Source organism: Rutidosis leptorrhynchoides, unplaced genomic scaffold (genome assembly GCF_046630445.1).
Source record: "Rutidosis leptorrhynchoides isolate AG116_Rl617_1_P2 unplaced genomic scaffold, CSIRO_AGI_Rlap_v1 contig482, whole genome shotgun sequence".
NCBI classification, from domain to species: domain Eukaryota; kingdom Viridiplantae; phylum Streptophyta; class Magnoliopsida; order Asterales; family Asteraceae; genus Rutidosis; species Rutidosis leptorrhynchoides.
The window spans coordinates 13,565-40,285 of NW_027266713.1; the positions used below are offsets into that span (position 1 = coordinate 13,565).

Below are 26,721 nucleotides of genomic sequence, written 5' to 3' on the forward strand. Positions count from 1 at the left end.
CTCGTCGTGTCAATTGATTTGCAATCCTTGACCAAAAGCCGCTGGGAGTACAACTGGAAACGGAGGGCTGCAAAAGACGCACCTGTGAAGTCACACAAGAACTAACAGCTTTGAGATTCTGCTTTCTCTCAAAAGAGTCAGTGGGCTTCTTAAGGAAGAGTTTGGCTGTTGCAGTTAGCAATTATTTCCCGTATTCACCAATTATCCAAATCATCGATTGTAGATGTAAATGTTTTCACAAAACCCCATATCAAGAAGAACAAATGATCCAATGTGGTGCAACAACGGTGCTAATTTAAGCTACACTAGCCTTTCATTCACTTTAGTAACTGAGGATCCACATATAGTATCAAGACATTTCAAATAGTATAAAACCTTGAGATAGTAAAATAGCTACCTGAAGTAAGGATCCATCTGTTGTATTTCGATTATTGAAGATGTCACGTCAATCACAACAGGTAATGATCCTCTGCCTCGCCATGCTGATATCTAAAACCCCAAATCAAAATAGTCAAAATTTCAGCATACCAAAAATCAAATAAGAAGTTTTGAGTTAATTAACTACACAACACATTACAAATATCAGTACAACTCATAAAAAAAAGTAACTTCTGCAGAGAACCAAACATCATGGTTACGAACTAAAGGCTTGGGACAAAACCCTCCACAAACCACCAGCAAATTACGGAATGGATTGTCAAAAGGAAAAACAAGGCTGGAATTAGCTAGCTGAATATGGAAACACAATATCCCATAACGCCAAGCAATGGGCAAAGTTAACTGGAGCATGGTCTAGAATCTGTTTGATACGATTAGAAATCAATGCAGGCAAACCAACATCACTTTGATAGGCAACAATCTTGAACTTACCTCAAAACTGACTCAAGAATTTCTGGCCATCAATACTTTAGATTTGTAAAGACTTTCAAATGTTTAATAATTTGACATTACAATAAATAAATATTTACTTTTCTCTTCAAATCACAAAATCTTTTGGCAAGGGCAATTTCCCCACCACCAACTCACATAAGATGATTACTTAATACTCAAGTAAACAAAATGCAAAAACCCAAAAGGTAATTGATGCTAAACCCATATATTAACTTGAGGAGTGAATTACAGTTGGGTGGTTTGAAATGAAAGGAGGACATAAAAATAAAGATATCGAGTTTTAAAAACTCGATTTGCTATTTTCTCTTACAATGAGACCTGTCTGTCTGTCTTTTTTTTTTTATTCATTAATATATTTTAGTCTTTATAGATTTTATAAATTTGAAGTTTAGTCTTTATAATATTTTTTTTATTTAAATTCTATTGTTAATAGATGATTATTTAATTTTAATAATTCTTTTTGTATATCATTACTTTTAGAGGACGATGATTCCTCTTCTGCTATGTATTTAGTATTATCTTTAATTAATTTCATATTTGGTCTACAAAATATTCGTTCTTTTATCATCGAATTATCTATTTCCGGTACTGAACTTATTGGTGTTGTTTTTATTGTTCCTACTTTTGTTGTAACTCCAAATAGATCTTCTAAATAAATTTTATCTTTATCTTTAAATTGTATACTATGGTGACTATTTGATAAGGCATATCCTATTTCATAAGTTATTGTGAATGGATAGTCTTCTTTTTCCATTAAATTATTTCTATAAATTTTATATGCTATTATTAATGATCTATCTAAATTTTCTGTGCATAAAAATATTCCTAATTGTAGTGATACATTAAATTTTAGTTTTGTAGAAGCTAAATTTCCATTTACTATTCCTATTATTCTATCTCGTGGATCTTGAATTCTATCATCACAGATTGCTAATCTTATTGGCGAATTTATTCCTTCCATGAATGTTGATTTTATTAAGATCTGAATAGTTGATATATGAATATAACCTATTTTATCGTTTTCTCCTTGTTTTATATTTAACTTATTAATTTTTTTTTTGATTTCACTACCACTTATAATAGAAATACTAGTTTTTCCAGTCGTAGTTGAGATTTTTATTGGATATTCGGCAGTAATTTTTCCAAAATAAAGTATATTTTTTCTACTTAGAAGATTTCTTAATGATTTTTTTATATCTTTGTCCTTCTTTTAGATTTAGTTCTTCTTTTTAATTCTCTTGATTATATTTTTGTTAACTAAAATATCTCTTTTGAAGATACATTTTTCTTCTTGTAGATCTAGATAGTCTATAATATTGATTGATGATGATGTCGAAACTATTTCTTTTTCCATTTTTATCTATTATAAAGTCTAAGTTATTCTAGCATAATGCAGTAGAGGTCAATTTTATGTGATAGTTCTAATCGTAAACTGTTTAGAACTCTAATGTTTCCATTATTTTCATTATCTAATTCCATAATAATTCTAAGATCGTTATGATACTTGTCTATATTATCTTCGCAATGATTTATTAGACTAATTAGATATGGACTATTTTTTCTTAAGTTCATTAAATATATTCCTTGTGTTATTAATATAATTCATTTTTCTTTGCTAGCTCTGATACAGATTTTTAGAACACGGATTAGAATTTTAAATAATTGGCTAAAAGAAAGAATTTTAATTTTAAAACAGATTTTTATTAATGACATAAGAGTACAGATGCTTAATACAATCTAAATAGATTGGTTTGACCAATCTGCATTATTATCTTCTTCAATATTATAGTACATATTAGTTTGGTATGATACTCTAATTGTATTTCAATATGGGTTAATATATCCATATTTTCTTCTATCTTTTTATATGAGTTAATTATTAATGAAAATAGATATGTTTCATATCTAGTTGCTATTTCTTTTGTAGATTAGAAGGTAATATCCTCCTGAATAATATTTCTATTTCTTTAACCCTTCTTATATCTACTTTCTGTTTGCAATCAGAAATTATTTCTTATAATTGAGTTATTTTTTGATTAGTTTCATTTTGTAAAGCAAATAATTCCGTAGTACTAGAATTTTCTATTAAAGATAAATCAAGTGTATTTGAATCCTTCTGCTTTGTGAATGTTTTTGTTGATGATCTTTGGATTCCTTGATGATAGATTGCTTGATGCTTGAGTGTTTGATAATAATATTTTTGACTAATTTTTGAGTATTTGCTTAGTAAACCAGACTTCCATTAAAGGGAAATCAAAACGTTGCTTTGTTATTAAACAAAGGAGAATTTTATTTCACTCCGAAAACTCTGATATTACATTATTTGTTACATTATTGGTGCCCTTAGAAATTTACATTAGAGTTTACGTTATATACACACTTATTACAAGAAGACAATGGTGTCTACATCTTGCTTAGCTAGTGGATGGCAATGGATTCTCTTTTTTGTTGAGTGGTGGAAATTTTTTATCTTCATCTTCTTCCATTATTGTGCTGATAGTTCCTGTTGATTTTTTATCGTCATTGCTCATAAAGAGCATGCATATTACTTCTCTTATTTTTTGTGACAATTTCTCTAGTGGTCAGAAAAATTATTGAATGGTTCTTCAAAGTTTTGTATGGCTATTATTCCTTCATCGGTTATCTTTTTGCTGAATTTTGAAAAGATAATTATATTCTCTGACTTGTAGTTGATGAAGCGATGCCTATCAAACTAACTAATTATATTCTCTGACTTGTAGTTGATGAAGCGATGCCTGTTATATATCTTACATTTAATTTCTCGACATTAGTTAGTTTGATAGAATTTATCTTCTCTAGGAGGATAATTTCCATTAGAGATTCCTAATTCTATCGCTGCAAAGCTTGGAACAATAGTTTTTTCTTCGTTGAATACAGGGAATGAACTATATATTTTCATATATATCCTTCTATTCTTTGCCATGTTGTCTATGCAATTTCTGACGGTTTGAACTAGTTTAGGAGTGCATTCTGAGAGTTATGCGGTATTATCTAGATAGATAGTATCTATTAGTCCATGGACAAAAAATCTGTATATGGTCATAGGATTTGCTCCTGGGATAAAGACGGCTTTAGGGCTAGAGTTTATCCTACCTACTGGGTAGAAGTATTGGTTATTCATGTTTTTTTCGGTTTAATTAATGAGCATTGAGTAACACTCATTAAATGTTAATGGTGATAGTTGTTTGGCTCTAGTTTTTTCTTCTCTAGTGGGGATTCTAGAGATTAATGATGGTATTTTTCCTATGGTGGTAAATCTTTTTTGAGAAATGTTTGAGGATGATGGTGAGGAAAGTAGTTTGGATTTATAACGAGGAATTTCTACCTGGGTTGGTATTTCTTCATAGGCTTTTTGGGCATCTTCTCTAGTTGGGAATGACTTGTGTTGTATATTGGATTGACCAGTGACAAAAGCAGAAACTTTGTGCCAATGATCATAAAGTCCTTTTATAGAGCCATTGAATATTGCATAGTATTTCGTTTGGGACGATTTTGTTGCGTCATATTATAATGTTAGAGGAATAGTTGATGAGTTTGACTTGGATGAAGATCCAATTGTTGTTGTTGATAATGGATCCACCACGTTTTTGCCGCATAACTCTGATGTTTGGATTTTTCTTCCTGGTTGAATTATGGTTGCTTCTATTTGGGATTTTTTTTCGGTCTTTCTGCTATTTCCTTCTGCTTTTCTTCAATTTCGTTTTTGTTGATAGCTATTTGGTACATCATTCCTTTGATGATTTCTTCCATTCTCTTGTTAGGGTGTCTGCGATGACGTTGTTTTCTGATTTTATATATTTTATCACTGCTGGAAACTGTCGTAGCTCTATCTGCCACCTGATCAATCTTCCTTGATTGAAGTTGCTTCTAATTTTATGTAAGATATTTACTATCAGTATGAAGTTCAAACTCTTTAAGAAAAAGTTCAATTCTCCATTTTCTCATTGTTTTAAGACAAGCAAGTGTCTCTTTCTCGTGAATAGGATATCTTTGCTCAATTTCTGAGAAAGTTCATGATATATATTTGCATAGTCTTTCGACTTATTTATTTTCTGACTTTTCAGTCTGTATATTAATTTTTGCTTTCATACAGCAAGCTCAAGTTTCTTGAGAGGCGTCTGTTTCCACAATCAGATAATCATCACTTTGGGAATTGTATAGTTTTGGAAGATCTTTGCAAGCATTTTTTAGCTTGTCAATAATATTAGTATCATGGATATTCCAAGTCCATAGGACTTTTGTACTCAATTTCTTTTATAATTGTCTTCGTTCTTTTGCTAAGGACTTTAAAAAGCCTTGATCAGAAATGTAATTTAAAGATCCTAAGAATCTTTGTAATTGTTACCTATCTTCGATTTTTTAAGGGAAGTTATTTAATTTTTTTATTATATTATCTTGTAGTTTTAATTCTCCATTTTTTGATATGGTTAACCCTAGGTAGTCTATTTCGTTTTTAGCAATTATTGCTTTCTTTTTGCTTAAAACTAGTCCTTTTTCTTTTATTTTTTCTAAGACTATTTTTAATTTTTGGTAATAGTCTTCTAATGTATTATTTTTATACATCAATATATCATCTATATATACTGAACATAATTCTTCTAATCCTTTTAAGTTTTTATCCATGAATCTTTGATACATTCCTGATGCTTGTTTCAATCCAAATTGTAGTACTGTCCATTGATAGTGTTTATGGGGAGGACATATAAAAGCTGTTAATGGTTTAGTGTTATCATGTAATCTTAATTGTCAAAATCCTGATTTAGCTTCTAAAGTGCTAAACCAATTACTTCCTCTAATTTTTTGAAGTATATAATCTTTTCTAGGTAATTTGTATGCATCTCCTATTGTTGCTTCATTCATTTTTGTATAATTAATTAATATTCTTCTTTTTCTTCGTTTTATTTCATTATGATTTTCTACATAATATGCGGGTACAGCATGCCTAGTAGTAAATCCTTTTAATATTTCTCTTTCTAGAAGTTCAGCACATTCTTTCGTAAATTCTTCTACATCAATTTTTGAATATGGGATTTTATTTTCTATATTGACTTCTTGATTAGAATCTTTTAATTTTATTTCTATTAGTTCTTGGTTATTATTTTTATTTTGATCTAGTGGATTATCACTACATACATCCTCTAATAAATTTTCTATTTCTTTTTGTAATTCTATTGGTATACGTAACTTTTCATATATAACTTTAAGTTTTTGAGTAATTTGTAATTTATTTAATCTTATTAATATTGATATTTTTATAACAGTACTTTTTTTATTTTTATAATATGGTGCAGTTAGCTCTATATGATGCAAGTACTGACAAAATGGTTTGATATAATTTTAGAAAATTATTTCCTATTATCATAGATAATTTGATTCTTGTTGATATATTGATGGTACTATAAATATATAATTTTTTATTTTATTTTATTAAAAAATGATGCTTTCCATATAAGATGTTTACTTTCGTCTACAATTGATATTACTAGTGATTTTTGTAGTTTATTTCATCAAAATGGAATTCTAGCTAAAGCAAAATACAAAATTGCTCATGCATCTATATATGCATCATAAGACTTTTCTTTGTATTTTATTCTATGAACGTACAATTTGGATTAGGTTTATTCATTTGAAGATGAATAATCTTCTTCCGAATCATAAGATTGACTACTATCAGATATCAATTCATATATTTCTTCTATTTCAGAATCCGAATCTTGTATTGGTTCTAGTTTCTTTTCTATTACTATATTTAATATTTAATATTTTTCTTTATTTTCAATTTTCTTTTTATTAGAACATTTGTTTGCATAATGACCTTCTTCATTACATAGCCATCATCTATATGTTTTCTTATTTTTAGGGTAATTTTTTTTTATATGGTAATCTTCTTTTGAAAAACTTTTTTTTTCTAAAGTTATTTTTTCTATAGTTGTATTTTTTATATTTATTTCTCGGGAATTTCTTCCATCTATATTTCTTCATAAATTTTTTTTTTCTTTGTTGCATCCATAATTATCGGGTATTTTAGGATTATTTTTACAACATAGTTGCCCAATAGGGTGTTTAAGTTGGTTTTTATAGATCGTTGTAAATTTTGTTCAGCTATCTAATTTTGAGTTATTTCTATGACTCCTCCTAATGTATGAGCTATTCTATTATTTGCTACTTCTGTCAAATATATATCTTTTATAGTCTTACTTAGTGGCCATGATAATTTATTTAAATATGTTTCTTTATGTGCTTCTCTAGATTCTGCATGTAATTTATAATAGTATTTTTAAAATTCACATGTATAGGATTCTATATCACACATATTAATTTGTATATTATTAAGATGCCACAAAGTTTTTTCTACTTCAGCAGCTTCAGTTGTTTTTTCTTATCTACGTCATCTTTTCCTAAGAATTCTCTACTTATGGTATCTACTAATGTGAAGAAAACTTCTGAATTTGTTGTTTTATCTTTTAGTAAAATTTCTATTTGTACTTGTGGTAAAGTTTGTAAATAGTTTTTTACGAATCCTGTTACTTTATAAGTAACAAAAGTCCAAACTAGATTAGGATTAAAATCTTGAAATGTTTTTTCTAATTGAATTAATAATCTTGTATTATTCATCCAAAGAGTTAAAATTTCTTCTCTATTCTGAACACAGTCTAGATTTAGGATATCTAAATTGATGGTGTATATTCGTCAGGGAATTTTTTCCATTATTTTTTCTAGTATAACTTTTTTCATTCATATAATCATTATGATAAAATTCTCTTCTCCTTTTATGACTTGAAGTTGAATCTGAGATTTCTTCTAATTTCATTCTAAATGGTGAATCATCTTCTAATTCATACACATATACTACTTTTTCTTTATTATCATCTATGTTATAATTTTTATGTTCATAAGTTTCTTTTTCTTCTTCAATAATTTTTTAATTGAGATAAAAGTTGTCTACTTCTGATATTTGGTCAGATATATTTTCTGATTCCATTATACAATTCTTCGAAGTAATTCTAGAGTGACTATTCTTTTAGATTTTGTAATAATAATTTCTTGTTGAATATTTGGATATTGGATTATAGATTTTCCTTTTTCAGAATTTCATTTTTTAAATTTGTATAATTCTTCATTTAATTTTTCTATAATATCTCCCCCTTCATGGAAAAAATTTTTATTTATGATTTTCTAATAGATCTTGAAGATTTTTAAGACAATTTTTTGAATCATTTATTTCTTAATGTATGTTTTTTGATTTTTGTTGATTTATATATTCATTCATTATAGAGAATGATCCTTCAATAGTTTTTTTATTTTCAATAATCATATTTTCTAGATTATTTAGTTTTTCATATAATTCTTTTCTAATGTCTTTTAAATCTTTTTTTATTTTTGACACATCAGCCGTTATAGACATTATACGGTTTCTAATTGAATTTTTAGAGTTTCTAAAGTTTGTAAATATTTATATTCATTATTTAATATTTGTCTATTATGTTCATATTGATTTATAAGCCAATTGGCATAGTGTATTGTTTTTATTCTATGATGTGCTCTTATTTGTTCTTGTAAATATTGTATATTGCCTTCATAAACTTCTATCATGCCTTTAGATATTAGTATTTTTTGTTTAAATCGTTTAATTGGTCACGTAAAATAGAATTCATAATAAAAGGACTATTTTAATTTTTTATTGAAACTTGAAAGTACTTTTGTAAATAAATGAAGTAATATTTTTAATTAAAGATTGTTGCATGTATGTGTTTTCAAAACACAATTTTCAAAAAATTATTAATTAAGTAACTTCGTGTTCTTCAAACTCGATTCTCTTTCTTTTTTTCCCGCTCTTCGAGTTTCTATTTTTGTTTACCTTCTAACAAACATCACATATTCTATATACTTTTTATGTTCGATTCTTATTTTTGTAAATAATTCCTAACTTGAGACCTGATACTGGAGAGCGTCTCTTCTTCACTCACTTTCTTATAAACCCCACCAATCATCAAAAGACCTCCAATTCCTTTACAAAATGTCTCACCGTTTTCCCCATCCACCGTCTCTCTCATCTTCTTTACCGCCGTCGAGTTATTATCTAACATCTGAGCAACACAACTAGCTCCTCTCTTCTCGCTAACATTTTAGTTTTTAGTCAGCTGAATATCCAAAATAGAATTTTGTTGGACTAAAACCACTTACACACAAGTATACGTGTCGCCACAAGTAATAATGGGACTGTGAAGTCCGGTTATCGATCTCAGGGAATCGTGGAATAAATGAACTAAGTACTAGCTATTGAAATTTGGTTATTGTCCAGACAAATCGTAATGGTGATTGTTGTGATTTAACTAAGAACATAAAATAGCAAAGCAATAACAAGATTGAGATAATGGATGATGAGATATCTAGGGTCATGCGAATCCACGACAATTCCTATCTCTCGATTCCTAACTTTACTATCCAATATCCATAATTTGGATACCCATAGTTGTTTATAACTATCTTAGGATTAAATGACCATATTTCCCGGACATGGGTTCCACGACTTTGCCACAACCTACCTACCTGAATTTCCACGTCATCATCAGTAGCCATGTTTATTTTACTCTTCTTTGCACCAAGTTTAACCAACTCGAGCTTCCTAGCTGCTCTCCATAAAGATTCTTCATGCCGGCTAAGGTCATCGGGGACGGAAATATTTTCTTCGGTAAGATCGGAGTTCGACGACATCCATTTGCGGTATAATTATCCGAGTTTTTCTACCAAGAAGTGCTCGCCGATCAGCTGAGCAGCTAGCAAAGTGGATTTCATCAACTGGTTATTTCCAGAAGGGCCAGATACAAGAAGACTTTCATATAGGAGCTCTCTTAGGATTGAATTTGATAATTTCTTTCCTGATAAAAGAGACGACTTTGACATCAGTATTGTTGCTGTCACGAAAAGGCTTTAGTCCTTTCAGGTGTCCAACAAGCCATGCAAATAATGAAGAAAGGTGTTTAATTTGAACATTCTCGACTCCATGCTCTGATGACTTGACGCGATGCATTCCTATCAAAAAGAAGGAAGAAATCAACTAATATTGTTTGAATAATAAAGATCAAGCTTTAACAGAAACAAGATATCATCAAAAAATTACAAAGCAAATTCCTTGGGTCAGAAGTTACCATTTTCATCTCCTTGAGACTTGATCATATCAAGAATTTGCACTAAGAAGAATCAAAAGTAATTTAGGTTCTTTACTTGACAATTTCGTCATCACCAGCTTCCAGTCATCCAATGAATCGTGAGTCTTTTCAACATGAGAAACCGAATATGAGGAATCAGCTGCCTTGGCCAAGAACTCCAGCAACACAGAAACTACTTCCGAGGAGAAGGAAGAATACAATTGCACAAGAGTTTTCATAGCCCCCGTGATTTTCTTTTTATAACCTATTAACAACATAATAGTCATCACCATGTCACTAATCTCGCATCCACAAGTATATTTAGAAGAAAATATCAAGAAAACATTTTTCTCTGTGAATCAACAAGACAACAACACATTCTGCCTAAGATCAGATGGGATTAAAAGCTCAGGGCAATTAAGAAAAACAAAGGAATATGTTCACGGAGCGTGGCATGACAAATATCAATTAGAGACCGTGGAATACCAATTCTGTCAGCTGCTTCAGCAATAGAAATCTCTGATCTTTTGCGTATCTTCTCAACAACATAGTTAATAACAAGCCTAAACAAATAAGTGATCTTATGCCTTAGAATGTTTCGAAGAAAGCAACACCAAACTTCTAAAATCTAAATTGAGAAACTATTCAAAATGCCGGAACCGCACAAGTATAAGAATGATATTAACGTAACATACGTCACTAGTATCTGATACTGGCAAATTGCAGAGCAAATCTTGCCAAAACAAATTTTGATAAAGTGAATTAATCTGACCTCAAAATGGCCATGCAATACAGCATAGACAGCACTTGTTCTGAATGTGTAACACCACTAGGCTGGTCCTTTTTACAATTAAAGAAAGATAGTATAACGTAAACATGCCAAATCTTAAGGTATGTTCACAAAACCCCACATCAAGAAGAACAAATGATCCAATGTGGTGCAACAATGGATATGCTAAGCTTCTGTTCACAATAACTATATTATGATTTATATGACCTTTTTAGTTTCACTACATATCTATGAATCACGATTAGTTTATTCTGTGGCTGATGCATAGCTTGGAAAATAGATATTTCATTTTGGAAAATAATGAAATGTACTATGAGACCAAACAATTTAAATCTAAGTAAATTATCACATAACATTAGCTATATATAGGTAAGAGGACATGCCCTCAGTAATTACATAAATAAAGTTCAGGATTATTATGACACATGCCAAAACTATAGGGTAGAATGAGTAGTCTTCGTAGTTAGTTGTAACTTCTAGCATTTTTTCACTTTGGCCCTCGCACTTCGTCGACTGTGGGCTGGACGTCCTGGCCGTGAACAAGTGGCAGCGTGTTTAACTTTTGGCCCTTCAAATTCTGCTGCTTTTCCTTGACGTCCCTTCACCTATTTCCCATACAATCATGAACATACATTTGATTATTTCGAGTGGAATAGCTTTCTTGGCACCCAAGGAATCTCGAGAGTATAATTTCGGTGTGAAATTAATGTTGACCTTTTCGAGAATAGTTGACAGAGATGGACCTCCATCATCGAGATTTCTTACCATAATATTAACAAAATAGATCGAAGTGACAACAAGGATACCTAGGAACTAGTTGACCAAATGTAGCAGCCGGAGGATTAACAGTAGCAAGAATTGCAAACCTCTTTAGAAGGTTGATCAGCAGGAGCGTTCACCCTCTCTTTGCGAGTATCGCGGGGAGGCCATGTATAGGGCTGAGTGCCTCCATGAGAGGCATGCCTGGTTCAGACAATTTGACGGCTCCTGAGAGCTGGATCTTTGGCTGACCCAGACAAATCAGTAGTAGGGGTCTAGTCAGGCGGCTCTTGATAGGTAGATGCCCTAACAACCTCTCGTAAGAACCATATGGATCCAGATAAAAAATGGCAAATTTCTAGCTATACCAGATTAGTGGATGGAGGAAACGACTTTTTGTGCGTTCCTCACAGATGACGTCAATGTTTCATCGATAAAAAATGAGGTGTCATGTCTTACACATAAGGGAGGTGAATTTATCGAAACCTGCAAAAGAAATGAAGAGATGGCAGCAACGCTTGGACTCTACGGTCCAAGTGACCAACTAGGCTCACCTTCGAGACCGAATTCAATGGTGCGTTACTTCAAGATTTATGCGTTTCTCTACGAGAGAGATGTGTTTTTATTCTTTGGAGGCAGTAGAATAGCAATAATGTGATTAAAATTTTTGTATATCATTTTAAGAGATTATATATGACATTATCCCATAATCATGGAAAGTCTATCTTTTACAATCTATTAATTAAAGCGTGATTCTTGTATGTGGGTCAATAAAATTAACTTAATGGGACATTATCTTTTGCTATCTTTTGATAGCCCTAACTCTTTTTCGACTTAGTCACCTAATGTGGATACTCAACGAGATATAACTGAAACCTATCTAATAATCATTTAAATATAATTCCATTTTAACGAAGTGATTGAAAGATTTACAATTGATCTACTTAAAAATATTCTGAACAAAGATCTAACAACCTCTTTTTAAGTAAGATACAGTGAAATCAGTACTAACTAAACAATATACAAATCTAGAGATAATTCTACGGATAATAAATTGTAATGTAGTCGTACAATGGTAACTAGATCAGTATAGACTAAATAATTTATACTATGATGAACAACACTGAGTACAATAAAACTATAATGAAATAGTTTATCGGTAACTGAACCAGTACTATCTAAACAATTTACAACTTGAAGATAAATTAAGTACAATAAACAATAATAGAGTGATTCAGTGGGAATTTAACCAGAATGCGAGTTTACGTATGACTTGTTTAAAGTTGTAACTTGATTTCTAATTAAACTCAAAATTCTAAAATGCATGTGTCAAAATTATATTCATTAATAAAACGTCATGTGTCGAATTTTGATTTGACCATAAAATTTACAATTAGAATAAATTAAAAAGTTCTTGCTATTGTCTATAAGAAATGTCACGTATTGACTTGATAGATTACAATGAGGACTGTTTCTTAAAATCAAACAAAGTACGAGGATTAATTCAGTACTATTTGAACTTGGAAAAAGAAAATCCGAAACGCCACGTATTACACAACACGTGTCAACTGGATGACGCGAATTGGTATAAATATGTCGAGTGAACGTGTCAATCTGTGAAGGAGCTAAACAGTAGTTGTACACGAAGACGGACAACTGAACATAAAAACCCTAGTTAGTACAACCATCTCACAGCCGCCGGCAACCTGCTTCCGCCTGCATGGCTCACGTAAACAACCGCACCTCAGCCCTTCAGCTCCGCTCTTTCCAGCAAACATTCCCCACTTTGATTATTATTTCAACTATTATCTCCATTACTACTCACTGAATTCCCTCGTCTCTACCTTATTTTTAATTATTCTGGATTTTTGTTTCAATTACTTGACAGTAAGAAAAGTCAAATTACTGTTTGGAATCGGCTTTTTAGCTGAACAATGGCGGCTTTGAAGAGCTTTGGCCTATCCTTGAAAGGGACTGTTTTCCCATGGCTGCGTCACGATGATCACATTTACAAGAGGTGGTTTGATTCTTCGTTGACTAAATTCCAAAGTGTTGGATTGAAATAATAATTATTTTATTGTCTTATTCCAATTTGAGTTTGCTTATTGAGATTCATTATTACTATTATTATTATTATTATTATTATTATTATTATTATTAGGAGTTGATCTGTTAAGAAAATACGGTAGAAGATTTTTGTTTTTGTGGCTGTTGTGAAGCACAAGGAAGGAACCTTATTTTCTAATCTGTACCATTGTCCAGCAGCAGGAGGGATGCTAAATGGATGACTCCACAGGCAGCTGCTGTAATACCAAATTTCCATCTCCCAATGCGTAGTTTTGAAGTTAAAAACAGGTCAGCTAAATGGAATATCTTGTAGGAGTATGATCATATTTTTACTTCCTGTTATGCTGTCGCCCCGGGTCTGAATATGATTGTAAATCTGCTTAATGTGATTTTATTATTTTAATTCCTGTATGCAACACTTTGATTTCTGTTTGAAGGAATTTTTGCCATTTTTTGAACTAAGGGAACTTTCTATGTTGCAGGACAGCATCCGAGGATATTCAGGCTCTCAGATTAATAACAGCCATCAAAACCCCATATTTACCTGATGGAAGAATCGATCTAGAAGCCTACGATGGCTTGGTGAATATGCAGATACAAAATGGTGCAGAGGGCCTAATAGTCGGTGGCACGACTGGCGAAGGGCATCTCCTGCTCTGGGATGAACACATTATGCTCATTGGCCACACTGTTAATTGTTTCGGTGGATCGATAAAGGTCATAGGCAATACAGGAAGCAATTCTACAAGAGAAGCAATCCATGCAACGGAACAAGGTTTCGCCGTTGGCATGCATGCTGCACTCCAGATCAACCCGTATTACGGCAAAACATCAATTAAAGGAATGCTTTCACATTTTGAAAACGTGCTCCCTATGGGTCCCACAATAATATACAATGTCCCTTCAAGAGCCTGTCAAGACATTCCACCTCACGTCATCCACTTCATTTCGGGGAATCCGAATCTGGCCGGTGTTAAAGAATGCGTGGGAAACGATCGGGTTCGACAATATACTGACAGAGGAATCTTTGTCTGGAGCGGGAACGACGACGAATGTCATGATTCTAGGTGGGACCATGGTGCGACGGGTGTAATTTCGGTTACCAGCAATTTGGTTCCAGGGGCAATGAGAGAACTCATGTATGAAGGAAAGAATGGGATGCTCAATTCAAAGCTATTGCCTCTTATCAACTGGCTTTTCCAGGAGCCTAACCCAATTGGCTTGAACACGGCTCTTGCCCAACTCGGGGTGGTGAGGCCAATCTTCAGGTTGCCATATGAACCCCTCCCTTACGAGAAAAGGTTGGAGTTTGTCAATATCGTGAAGCAAATTGGACGGGAGAATTTTGTTGGGGACAAAGATGTCCAAGTGCTTGAGGATGTTGATTTCATCTCGCTAGCCCGTTAATTAACTGAATTCTATTTGTGTTTGCCCTCTAGTTTTCTTAATCTGATCTTTACTAGCTTTGGAACTGTTTCTCCTTTTTCCGAATTTTGAAGTTGTGAATGAGATTTCTCTTCAATGTTCATATTTGATTATTGCTCTTGTGATGTAGTATGATGTTTGCTTGCTGCTTGCCATCATTCCTGCCTGCATATTTTTGGGTCGTGAGCACTCTGGACTCTTAAATATTCAAAGATTCATTCTTCAACGGCAATAATTCTTAGTCATTTAGATTGAAAAAAAGCTGTTTACTAGACTTGGTTAAGTTTCCCAAAATTTAAACCTTACATGATCATATTCCTAAAATCTGAAGCTAATCCAAGATCTACATATTGGAGAGATCAAATTTGTGTTCTCAATTTGCTAACATGATCACATTCCTAAAACTGAAGCTTGTTTGGCAAATTGAAATGAATGGGACGGAGGGAGTATGCATAAAAAAGCCTGACCGCTAATTTTGGTGTAACCCCAAACACGTAAAAGAAGTCTATTCTTCATAACTTCTACATGGTCTATGGACTATAAGTCTCCAAATGGTAGTTAATAATGTAACTGTCAAAATGTACACCATGTCTGAAGTCGGATCGTGAAAGTCTTAGCCAGCAAGAGGATTAGCATGCATTGTCACTCTACTGAGTCTGATCTCAGCAATAGGTCGATCCCCTGGTCCTACTTGAGTCTGCACAAAATCAGCAACGGTAAGCAGGTAAGATTTGCCTCAATAACAAAGCACATGTTCATGAGTTTGCATGTTAAACAAAAGATACCACAGCTAAAATTTTCGTCAAGTTTCGAGACAACTGTTATGTAAATTGTTTAACAATACAGCTACATTATGCTCAAGTGTTGGACAAAATACCAGCTACTTTCAGGATTGAATCCCGTAAAAAAAAAAAAAAAAATCACCAAGTCCTATAAGTCAATAAGCACAAGGATGAATTGGCACATTATCACTTCAAGTTTCAGGCTTCAGCAGAATATTTTATAAGCGAATCAAATCAATATAAAGGATCACACGTTCATACATTCTCAAAATGGTGAGACTAATAACAGAGGAAGAACTTTGCACTGATATTAACTTGGAAAAACAAATTAATCACGCGAGCACGCAAATGTAGTACCTTTTCCATCACATCGAGCACTTCAAAGCCATGGATCACTTTGCCAAAGATAGTGTACAATCCATTTAGATGTGGCTGTTTTGCATAGGTAATGAAAAACTGACTTCCATTTGTATTTGGCCCGCTATTAGCCATTGCCAAAATTCCCCTAGCATTGTGCTGAGACGGGGAAAAAAGGTTGGCATAAATATTAAAGGCTTTAAAAATAGAGCCAACATAAATGCACGATAATCTCATATACCAATCATAAACAAACAATTTATATAAACAAACCCAGCCTCCTGTAAATTTAGAACTTTTAACATGTATGAGCACTCCTTATCAACTTAATCACGGTTACTAATCCAATTGTAAATGTGGAAAATTTGTGAAAATAGCAATATCCCAGCTCATGCTTTTTTCAGGAAGATAGCTTGATTATTTTTAAGCAAAGAGAAATCTATTCATCCTAGAAAAAGCTAAGATATACACCTTGAGGGACTCTCTTATCTCGTCGTTGAACTTTTTGCCCCAGATACTCATTCCTCCTTTGCCTGTACCAGAAGGGTCTCCACCCTGAATCATAAAACCTTTGATGTTCCTATGAAATATGGTCCCGTCGTAATACCCACTGGCACATAGAGCCAGAAAATTCTGCATTCAAAAGAATTCGTTTAAAATCACACCACACAAGAATAAAGACTGAATAATTGGAGGAAAAACAGTCGGTTACAGGGCTATGAAAAGTGCACATAGAATTAATGAATTACAACTAGACCCATTTGTTTCTTCGTGGATTGGCTGCACACACCACATGAGCTACCTCTCCCAATACGCAAAATCAAGGCCTCCGAAATGTTCAATACGTAATTAAATTAAACTCGAAAAGCAAATCCAACCCAGTATTTCCCAAGCTATGAGTTTTGGATGGTAAAGTTGAAATTGAAAAGGAAAGCTACAAATTACTGACCTCTGCTGTCCTGGGAACCTCATCGCAAAAGATTTCGCACTTGATGTCACCAAGATTTGTGTGTAAAGTGACTGACTGGAAAAAACGAAGAGAAGAAGTGAAATTGTTTTTGAGAAATGGAGACAGACAAGGTGTTCGATGAAAGAAAATAAGGCGTGAGAGAGAGAGAGAGAGCTTACCATAATTTGTTTCTTCGTGCGTTTGCTCTCGAAAAGTGTTTTCAGACTGGAGAAATTATATTAACGACAAATTCTTATTTATAAAAAAGAAAAAATGACGTCAAATTTGTCAATGCACGAAAAGGCTTTTTATAGAAAGACTCGGGCCAACTCAAGCCGAAGTTATATGGGCTGGCTAGTAAGTGAGTGACATATTGGGCCTATTCAGTTTTTTATGGGCTTGCTCTCTCTATTGAAACTTTCGACAACTTCATTCCTACTGCGTGCCATTCGTATGTTTGGGGGATTATGGATGTTTAACTTCAATTTTATTTTATTTTACTTTTTTTTTTAAAGGCCAACTCCAATCTATCTATATATCTATCACTCCATATCCATCCATATTTTAATCATAAGAGCGAGACATTTTCAATTTTCAATTTATTTTAATTTGTTCTAATTATAAAATTTATTGTCAAATTAAAAGTCAAATCAAAATTCGACACATGACGATTTATTGATGAATAGTAATTTGAGACGTGTATTTTACAATTCGAGTTTAAATAAGTTTCAAGTTATAATTTTAAGTCAATGATATTTTTTTATTCCTATTTTAATTAGAAAATCAAAACACAATAAAAACATAATGATTCCTAATAAAATTCTACCAATCACTTTTTCTCAATATAATAATTTTATTCCTAATCAATTTCCTATCTATTATTTAAAAAATTATTCCTAATAAAATTATAATACACTATATATATTTTAATTTTCTTATTAAACCATTTTTCGTAATTAAAATTCATTATATTATTTTTTTCCTATTCCTAACTAAAACGGGCGCATCTTCTTTTCTCCTATTCAAACGGGCATATTAACAAATTATAATATATATTATTTTTTTAATTTTTTTATTAAACTATTATTCCTAATAAAATCAGCTATATTTTTTTTTATCTATTTTTAATTAAAATGGATGTATCTTATTTTTAAAAAAAATAATAATTATCCCTAATTAAAATTCATTGTATTTTTGTTCCTAATTAAAACGGATATATCTTCTATTCCTATTCAAATGGGCATAAAATTAAAAAAAATTATTCCTAATCAAAGTATAATATATATTATTTTTTCTAATTTTTCTAATTAAACTATTATTCCTAATAAAAAAAATTATATTTTTTTTCATATTCTTAAAATGAAAATGGGTATATCTTATATTTATAAACAATAGGAACAATAACTAAATTGATTAAATATAATTATAAATTTTATTATGAAATCTAACTTTTACTTTTTGCTATATTTATTATTTTTGAAAATAAATAGATTTTAAAATAAAATCAAAATAATCATGATTGATATAGAATTAAAATAATTATCTTTTATATAATATTGGGTAAAATATTAAAATCCCCCTCAGGTTAAACATATCATAGGATTACACCCTTCTTTCTATTAAAATTATTTAAACCTCCCTCCTTCAAGGTAATCTATTATTACACCCATTAATTCAAAAGAAACATAAAATATCTTTGCTAATAATATTAAGATACCAAAACAACCATTCTTATAATAATATAAAATTTTAAGATTGTTTCAGGCCAATTTTGGTTCGTAAAAATTTTGAACCTTACATAAACCAGTGACATATGGTTCAAATTCGGATTAAGGCCAATTTAAGACCGGTTCAGATTTAAGGGTAAAATATTAAGGCTTTGTTTGTTTGGATTTAATGGGTGTTAATATACCTCTTAATCTTAATGATTCAGATTTTGGCCCATTAAGAGTGTTTGTTTTTCAATTAAATCCACTTATTATCTCTGAAACGATCTTATCTATTAAGTGATACTTTTCCAACTTAATAGAATTCAGATGTTAATTAATCACTATAATTAATTAGTTAAAGTATTTTTTTCCTGCCGTACCAACAACACGTCTTCACAAACCCAATAATTAATTAGTTAACACAGTTTTTTATTTTCTTCCTGCTGTACCAACAGCACACGTCTTCACAAATCTTTTTTTTTTTTGTTTTTCAAGCAGCTTACATCTTTTCTTCCTAATCTAGGTTGATTCAAGATTCAAGACTCTACAAAATCAGAGATTTTCTTTCAATCTCTCGACAATTTTCATTCTCGGTAAGATTTTAAAATTCTTATTTGTATATTAAATATTAGTTTTTCTTTTCTTGAACGTGTAACTATTGTATGATGATTGGTTTTCGAATCGAAAAGTAAAGATGAATATTGAATCAAAAGTGAAAATGAAAGTCATGTCAAAAGTAAAAGCCATGTTTTGTTCGTATATGAAATATTGTTGTCAATTATCAAATACTAGAATATATAAATTTGATATTTAATTTTGGATATGAAAGGAAATTTATGATTTTTTAATCCAAAAATCGTCTTTTGAATAATTTTTCAATGAGATTATTCGTATTTTATATTGTTGGTATTTGGTATATATACACACATATTTCAGAGATGGAACAATCTACTGAAAGTCAAAGGATAAGCTGGAAGAAAATGGAGGTAGTAAAAACCTTCTTAGAAATATGTATTGAAGAAGTAACTTTGAATGGAAGACTTGGAAGTAGTTTGAAATCAGACTCATGGAATAAAGTCAAAAAAGTTCTTGAAACTACTCATGCTTTTGTGGTTAATCAAAAACAAATGAAAAATTATTATGATTACCTGAAGGAGAAATATACACTATGGTTGCCTTTAACTAAAAAAATAGGAAACATTTATGATCCTGTAACTCACGCCATTAATATGACAAGTGCTGAATGAGATGACTACATACAGGTTGGTTATACGTCAAATTTCTTAATTTACTTCGTAATATTAATTATTATATTTCTATATTAATATCTTTTATGTTTTGCTTTATTGATATAGGGTCATCCGAGAGCAAAAATACTCAAAAGTTCACCTTTGTCTTTTTCAGATCTTTGTAAGGCACTTTTTGAGGGTACTACTGCATCTGGATTATTTGGTTGGAGTCCTGATAGTAATATTCCTAGACCAGGTGCCTCATCTTCATCTCCTCTCATAGATGTAGATGCTACGGAAGAAGAAAGTAATCAAACTAGCCAAAATGATGAAGATGTTAATAATTCTCCATCACAACCTACCATGCCTGGAGGATCAAAATTGAGAAAAAAAATTGTCATCTCAATCAGAAATAGATGACAAGATGTGCACTGCATTAGAGTTAATAATTAAAAAAAAAAACATTGCTCTTGATGTTGAGGAATGTATGGAGAAGTTGGATGGACTCGGATGGGAAGAGCCTTTATATAGTGCAACAATTGGTATAATTTGTGAAGGTGATAGTTACAGGAAAGCATGGATGAAAATGCAAGAAAATGCAATGGAGAATTGGGTTAAGGTTGTGGGAAAAAAATGGGATTTATTTGATTCACCCAATTAGTTTATGAAATTTTATTAATATATTTTGTTGCCTTTCTCATCGTATATTATATTGGATATTTTCATATTTGGATATTTTAATTTTATATCATCGATTTTCATGTTGAGACTTTTCTATATTTTTCAGCAAATTTAACATGGACATTGAAGACCAGCTTGTACTCTTAATAATCATTCATTAGTATGTTGATCGATTTCGATCTAATCAAATGCCAAGAATTAAAGACAATACATCATCTTTATCTGGTGCAAAATACACTTTGGAATTATTGCGTGGCTCAAATACACAATGCATAGAGTTGATGCGAATGTCTCGTGATGCATTTGTTCGTTTATGCGATCATTTTAAACAGAAGCAATGGATCAAAGATAGTAAACACATAAGCGTTGAAGAAAAGCTAGCAACATTCTTGACCATCATAGCACATAATGAACGTTTTGTTGTTGTCAAGAGAAGATTTCAACACTCTTCACATACTATTCACAAGTATTTTCATGAAATTCTTGAAGCAATGATGGAGTTTGCAAAAGAGATGATAATGCCTACAACATTTGATCCTAATCTCGATGTTCCTGATAGTCATAAAAGTATACGTAAGATATTTAAGGTAATATATACTTATCTAATGTAATTTACAAGCTACCAAAATATTATAATTAGAGTTTTAAGTTTTTTTGTTTCTTTATTTTTTTAGGGAGCAGTTGGAGCTCTTGATGTGACATTAGTACATGCTATTATCCCACTTGATCAACAAATTGCTTATAGAGGAAGAGAAAAGGAAAAATATTATCAAAATGTTTTGGCAATATGTGACTTCAACATGATTTTCACATATGTATATGCAGGATGGGAAGGAGTGGCTCATGATTTACGAGTTCTAAGAGAAATATTATCTAATCCAGATAATTGTTTTCCATTCCCTCCTCCAAGTATGTAATTGAAACTCATTGAAATTAGATTTAGCTTTATGTTTTGACTAATTATTTTGTTTTCTTTTTTTGTAATTTCAGATAAATATTATCTATGTGATGCTTCATATCCAAGTACTAGAGAATTTCTAACGCCATATCATAATGTTCGATATTGGTTAGGAGATTATCGTCGTAGGCGTGCTACAACTAAAGAAGAAAAGTTTAATCATGCCCATGCACGAATCAGAAATGTTATTGAACGAGCTTTTGGAGTTTTAAAAGCAAGATTCCCAATATTGGACAAAATGGCTCCGTATGAGTTTAATGTTCAAAGAGATTTTGTTATTGCTTGTTTTGCAGTTCATAATTTCATTGGAAGGAGCGTATTAACGATGATCTGTTCAATCATTTTGACACTGCTCAAATAATATTCGACGAAGAACAACAAGAAGAAAATCCGGAAGAAGCACATAGAACTAATTGGACAACTGAAGATGTCCAGTTTATGGAAAATGTGAAGAACGACATTGCGCTTCAACTTATGCAGAGAAGAACCAATAATTGAAAATTTAATATTTTAACTATTTATATATAATATTATTAGGAGTGTTTTTAATTCTTCTCAAAATAAATTTCATTACATGTTGATCATTTCAACAATTGAATTTTATTATCAATTTTTTTTGGTGTTATTATTTAATATAATCATTTTTTAATGAAAAAAATATAATTAAGATACATTCAGAATTTTAAAAAACAAACAGTCTTAATAAATATATGTTTAGATTCTGATATCACATCTTAATATTCAGATGTGTATTCAGATTCAGACATCTTAATCTTAAAAAAAACAAATGCACCCTAAAACTCTCTCAGTTCAAACATATAAAAAATATTTAAATAATGACTTAAATCAAAATATTAATTATAAATCTGAATCGGTCTTTGACCGATTTTGAACCAGTCATAAATCGGATTTGAACCGTATGTCACTGGTTAATATAACGTTCAAAATTTTTACAAATCAGAACCGACCTAGAACAGTTTTAAAATCCAGTTTATTGAACCGGTCTGAAATTGCTTAAGAACCGGTCTATGGCCGTGTCACTGAAAATATAACCCTGAACCGTCGGTTTATGGCCGAGTCATTGAAAACATACAAGATTTTATATTATTATAAGAAGGATATTTTTGGTATTTTAATATTATTAGCATATATATATATTTTAGGCCATTTGAGTTTATGGGTGTAACAATAAATTACATTGTTGAATGAGGGGTGTTTAAATAATTTTGATAGAAAGAGGGGTGTAATCCTATAATATGTTTAACATTAAGGGAGTTTTAATATTTTACCCTATAATATTTGACATAAATTTAATAAATTTAAATACAAATAATGATTGTATAATATTTATATGATATATTGAAATTATTAATTTTTAAAGGTACGGACTTTCCATCCAACAGATTGGCCTACTGATTTGTAATATACAAAGCAACGTCTACTGGGAGGAAAATTCAACACATATTATAATCTTATATACAATAGCGAGATTTTTCTAATTGCAAATTTTATTGTCAAATCAGCATCCGACAGATGACGTTTATTAACGAATAGTAATTTGACACATGTATTTTAGAACTTTAAGTTTAATTAGGTTTCAAGTTACGATTTAAAGCCAATGATATTTTTTCCCTATTCTACTTAGAAAATCAAAACACAATAAAAACATAATGATTCCTAATAAAATTCTACCAATTAATTTTTTCAAATATAATAATTTTATTCCTATTCAATTTTTTATCTACTACGTATTATTTAAAAAATTATTCGTGATAAAATTATAATACACTATATTCTTTTCTAATTTTCTTATTAAAGAATTTTTCGTAATTAAAATTCATTACATTTTTTTTCTATTTCTAATTAAAATGGACACATCTTCTTTCCTCCTATTCAAACATGCATATTATTAAGAAAATTATTTCTAATTAAATTATAATATATATTATTTTTTAAATTTCTTTTATTAAGCTATTATTCGTAATAAAAATCCGCTATATTTTTTTTCTTATTCTCAATTAAAATGGGCATATTTTAATTTTCAAACAATTAATAATTTTTTCTAATTAAAATTCATTATATTATTTTTCCTATTCCTAATTAGAAAAGGCATATTTTATTTTTTCCTATTCGAATGGGCATATTATTAAAAAAATTTATTCCTAATCAAAGAATAATATATGTTATTCTTTTCTAATTTTTTATTAAACTATTATTTCAAATATAAATCCGCTACATTTTTTTATTCATAATTAAAATGGACATATCTTATTTTTCAAGTAATAGGAAAAATTAAATTGATTAAATGCAATTATAAATTTTACTATGAAATCAAATCTTGATATGTAACTTTTACTTTTTATTATGTTTATTATTTTTTAAAATAAAATTAATTTTTAATTCTAGGACTGTAGATTTTGAAATAAAATCAAAATAATTATAATTGATATAGAGTTAAAAATAATACGAATAATTATTATGTAATTTTTTATATGATATATGTATTTAAATTATTAAATTTTAAAGATACGAACTTTTCATCCAACGGACGGGCCCACTTAGTTAAATAGTTTAATCTATAAGTTTTATTATAATTTCTAAAAATAGAAATTACATATGAAATACTATAAAAATTAATAATTTTTAAACGTACCTTTAAATAAAGGAAAATATATAAAAAGAAGAAAAAGAAAGAAGAAGAATAAAACATAAATAGAGAAAAAATAATCATAAATTAGTCGCCAAGGAAATAACTATGATTAAAATGGAATAAAATTAAGTAGTTTAGTAGAGAATTGATAAAGGAAGTGTTTTTTTTTTAAAGGGAATAAAGGAAGTTTTTTAAGAAATAATGTTGAAAGGAAATTATGTTATACTACTATAAGGGAAATACAGTTTTAATACTATAACTAGGGGAACAACTCGTGTCTAGCCACACGGGTTGCTTTTAGTATTGTATTTTTTAATTTGTGATATAAATTTAATAGTAAAGACCATACTACATATTTGTTATTTAAAAAAAAATATTACATCCTATTTTATTAGGAATGAAATCGAATTGAGTTTCGAGTTATTTTAGAAAATTCAAACCCGAATAACCACCAATTAATTAGGTATCCATTTAAAGAAGCTAATTTTTAGACCCGTTTAGAAAATATTACATACTCAAACCCTACCCCTTTAAAAAAATTATTTTTTGTTTTGTTTTGTTTTCTCTTTTAATGTTTAAAATTTATTAATTAATTTTATTAATTATTCACTCAATGAAATTGAGTTGGTTGTTGTTGTATCACTAAAAAATAAAATTATGCAAGTTAAAAGTTTTAATTTTTAATATTTTATATATTTTTAATCGAGTAGGCAAATAAAACCTGACGGATACTCTATTAGATATAATTGAGTATTTAGTGGGTATTTATCGAGTTTTATGTCAAATCCGTTTAAAACCCGAACCTAATATATGTTGAATTTTACAACCCAAATCCCTTACTGGTAGGATTAATCGGGAACCTATAATGAGTTGCATTACCGGCATGAGCAGTTTTTTTCCTTCAAAATTGATAGTATTTTTGTAATAATTGCCGGTCAAAAATATTTTTTAATGTTCAAATTATTTATTATTTTTTGGAATGGCAAATTAAATTATCCCATTTAATTTGGATATCCGTCATATTGTTAATTTTAATATTCAAACCCTACCCGTCATGAGCATGTCATATCCATTTTAAGAAAATAATTTTTAATTTTGTTTTGTTTCTCTTTTAAAGATTTAAAATTTATTATATTTTTATGATTATTTTTAATGTGAGAAATATTAATAATAAAAAAATATGATTTATGCAAGTTATAAGTTTAATTTTATACATATATATTTTTAATGAGAAGCCGAATAAAACCTAATGGATACTCGATTAATATAATCGGGTACCCATCGAGTGTCATGTTAAACCCGTTTATAACCCGAATTCGTGACGCATTGAAATTTTGCAACATAAACCCATCACTGATAGACTTAATCGGATTCCTATTATGTGTTACTTGAAATTCTATTCACCAAACCTATTTCCAAAACTATATTTCAGAAATAAAATAATCATTAGATACATTTATATATATTATTTATTTTATGTGTATGGAGATTAGCTCCGATTTATATGTGTGGACATGAGGTATATTTGGTTATGCTATAATTAAATTTAACATATTATTATCGATTATATATTAAAAATTACATGGTTTTTCTCGATAAAATCATCAGAGTAGATAATATAAGAGGATGATAATGGCCGTCTGAAGTTAACGGAAAATTAGTGGTCTGAATTCATTAGGGATAATGGTCTGGAGATGAGAGATGTATTAGGAAGCCAAGAGAAGAAAGGGACGATGATATGGGAATCAAACCGAATCGACCAATTATGTTAAGAGAAGGCATGGCGATGGAAGGTAAAAGAGACTGAGGTCGAGTTGATTTGAACAAATCGTCAGGAGTTTAATTTGGTGTATACTTGTAGATGCTCCCACAGGTTGCTAGTGCTCGAAACATGTAGTACAGCACCTCCATCTATCTTATTGCGAACAACATTTGTAGGCTTTCACTTCATTCAAGATATGTCTTGTCAGCCGTCTTCGATATTTCCAGCAAGAAAAGCTTCGGGTGTTTCAAGCTTCTATTTGGAAAACTCATGTCTGGCTCCATTTTTCAGACCCTCGAAGCTTTTCTTAATGGAGGTACTTGAAGATGTCCTATCGAGCAGATCTTGTATCCTGAGACGGTCTTGCATATATTTTGTTGCTCGCAAAAGTTGGATGAAGAAGTTGGATGAAGCTCATGTACTCCATGTTTTGAGACTTGCAATCTGTGTGGTGTCCTTAAGTATACACATAAACTCCACTCGACCTCAATCTCTATAACCACTCATCACAATATCTCCCTTCACGTAATTGGCCTAATCGA

At 30.4% G+C, this 26,721-nt stretch overlaps 3 protein-coding genes and 1 pseudogene across 4 annotated transcripts; 2 read left to right on the forward strand and 2 right to left on the reverse strand.

The window, feature by feature from the left end:
• Positions 1–8,816: 8,816 nt before the first annotated feature.
• Positions 8,817–11,619, reverse strand: LOC139883959 (uncharacterized; annotated as a pseudogene).
• Positions 11,620–13,544: 1,925 nt separating this feature from the next.
• LOC139883957 (4-hydroxy-tetrahydrodipicolinate synthase, chloroplastic-like) lies at positions 13,545–15,084 on the forward strand. Of its 2 annotated transcripts, none has more exons than XM_071868048.1 (3): positions 13,545–13,627; positions 13,876–13,965; positions 14,160–15,084. In XM_071868048.1, the coding sequence occupies exons 1-3, from the start codon at positions 13,545–13,547 to the stop codon at positions 15,082–15,084; spliced, it is 1,098 nt and encodes a 365-aa protein (XP_071724149.1). The 2 variants fall into 2 exon arrangements, with proteins under 2 accessions (XP_071724149.1, XP_071724150.1); XM_071868049.1 differs by having other exon boundaries at positions 13,879–13,965.
• A 631-nt stretch (positions 15,085–15,715) lies between these two features.
• Positions 15,716–17,741, reverse strand: LOC139883961 (peptidyl-prolyl cis-trans isomerase CYP18-1-like). The gene is made up of 6 exons (XM_071868051.1): positions 17,737–17,741; positions 17,370–17,415; positions 17,191–17,265; positions 16,713–16,874; positions 16,242–16,400; positions 15,716–15,799 (listed from the first exon to the last, which is right to left on the reverse strand). Exons 1-6 carry the CDS (start codon positions 17,739–17,741, stop codon positions 15,716–15,718), a joined length of 531 nt encoding a protein of 176 aa, XP_071724152.1.
• Positions 17,742–20,997: 3,256 nt separating this feature from the next.
• On the forward strand, positions 20,998–22,265 carry LOC139883962 (uncharacterized). Its single transcript, XM_071868052.1, has 4 exons — positions 20,998–21,396; positions 21,484–21,718; positions 21,800–22,026; positions 22,080–22,265. The coding sequence occupies exons 1-4, from the start codon at positions 20,998–21,000 to the stop codon at positions 22,263–22,265; spliced, it is 1,047 nt and encodes a 348-aa protein (XP_071724153.1).
• Positions 22,266–26,721: the final 4,456 nt, after the last annotated feature.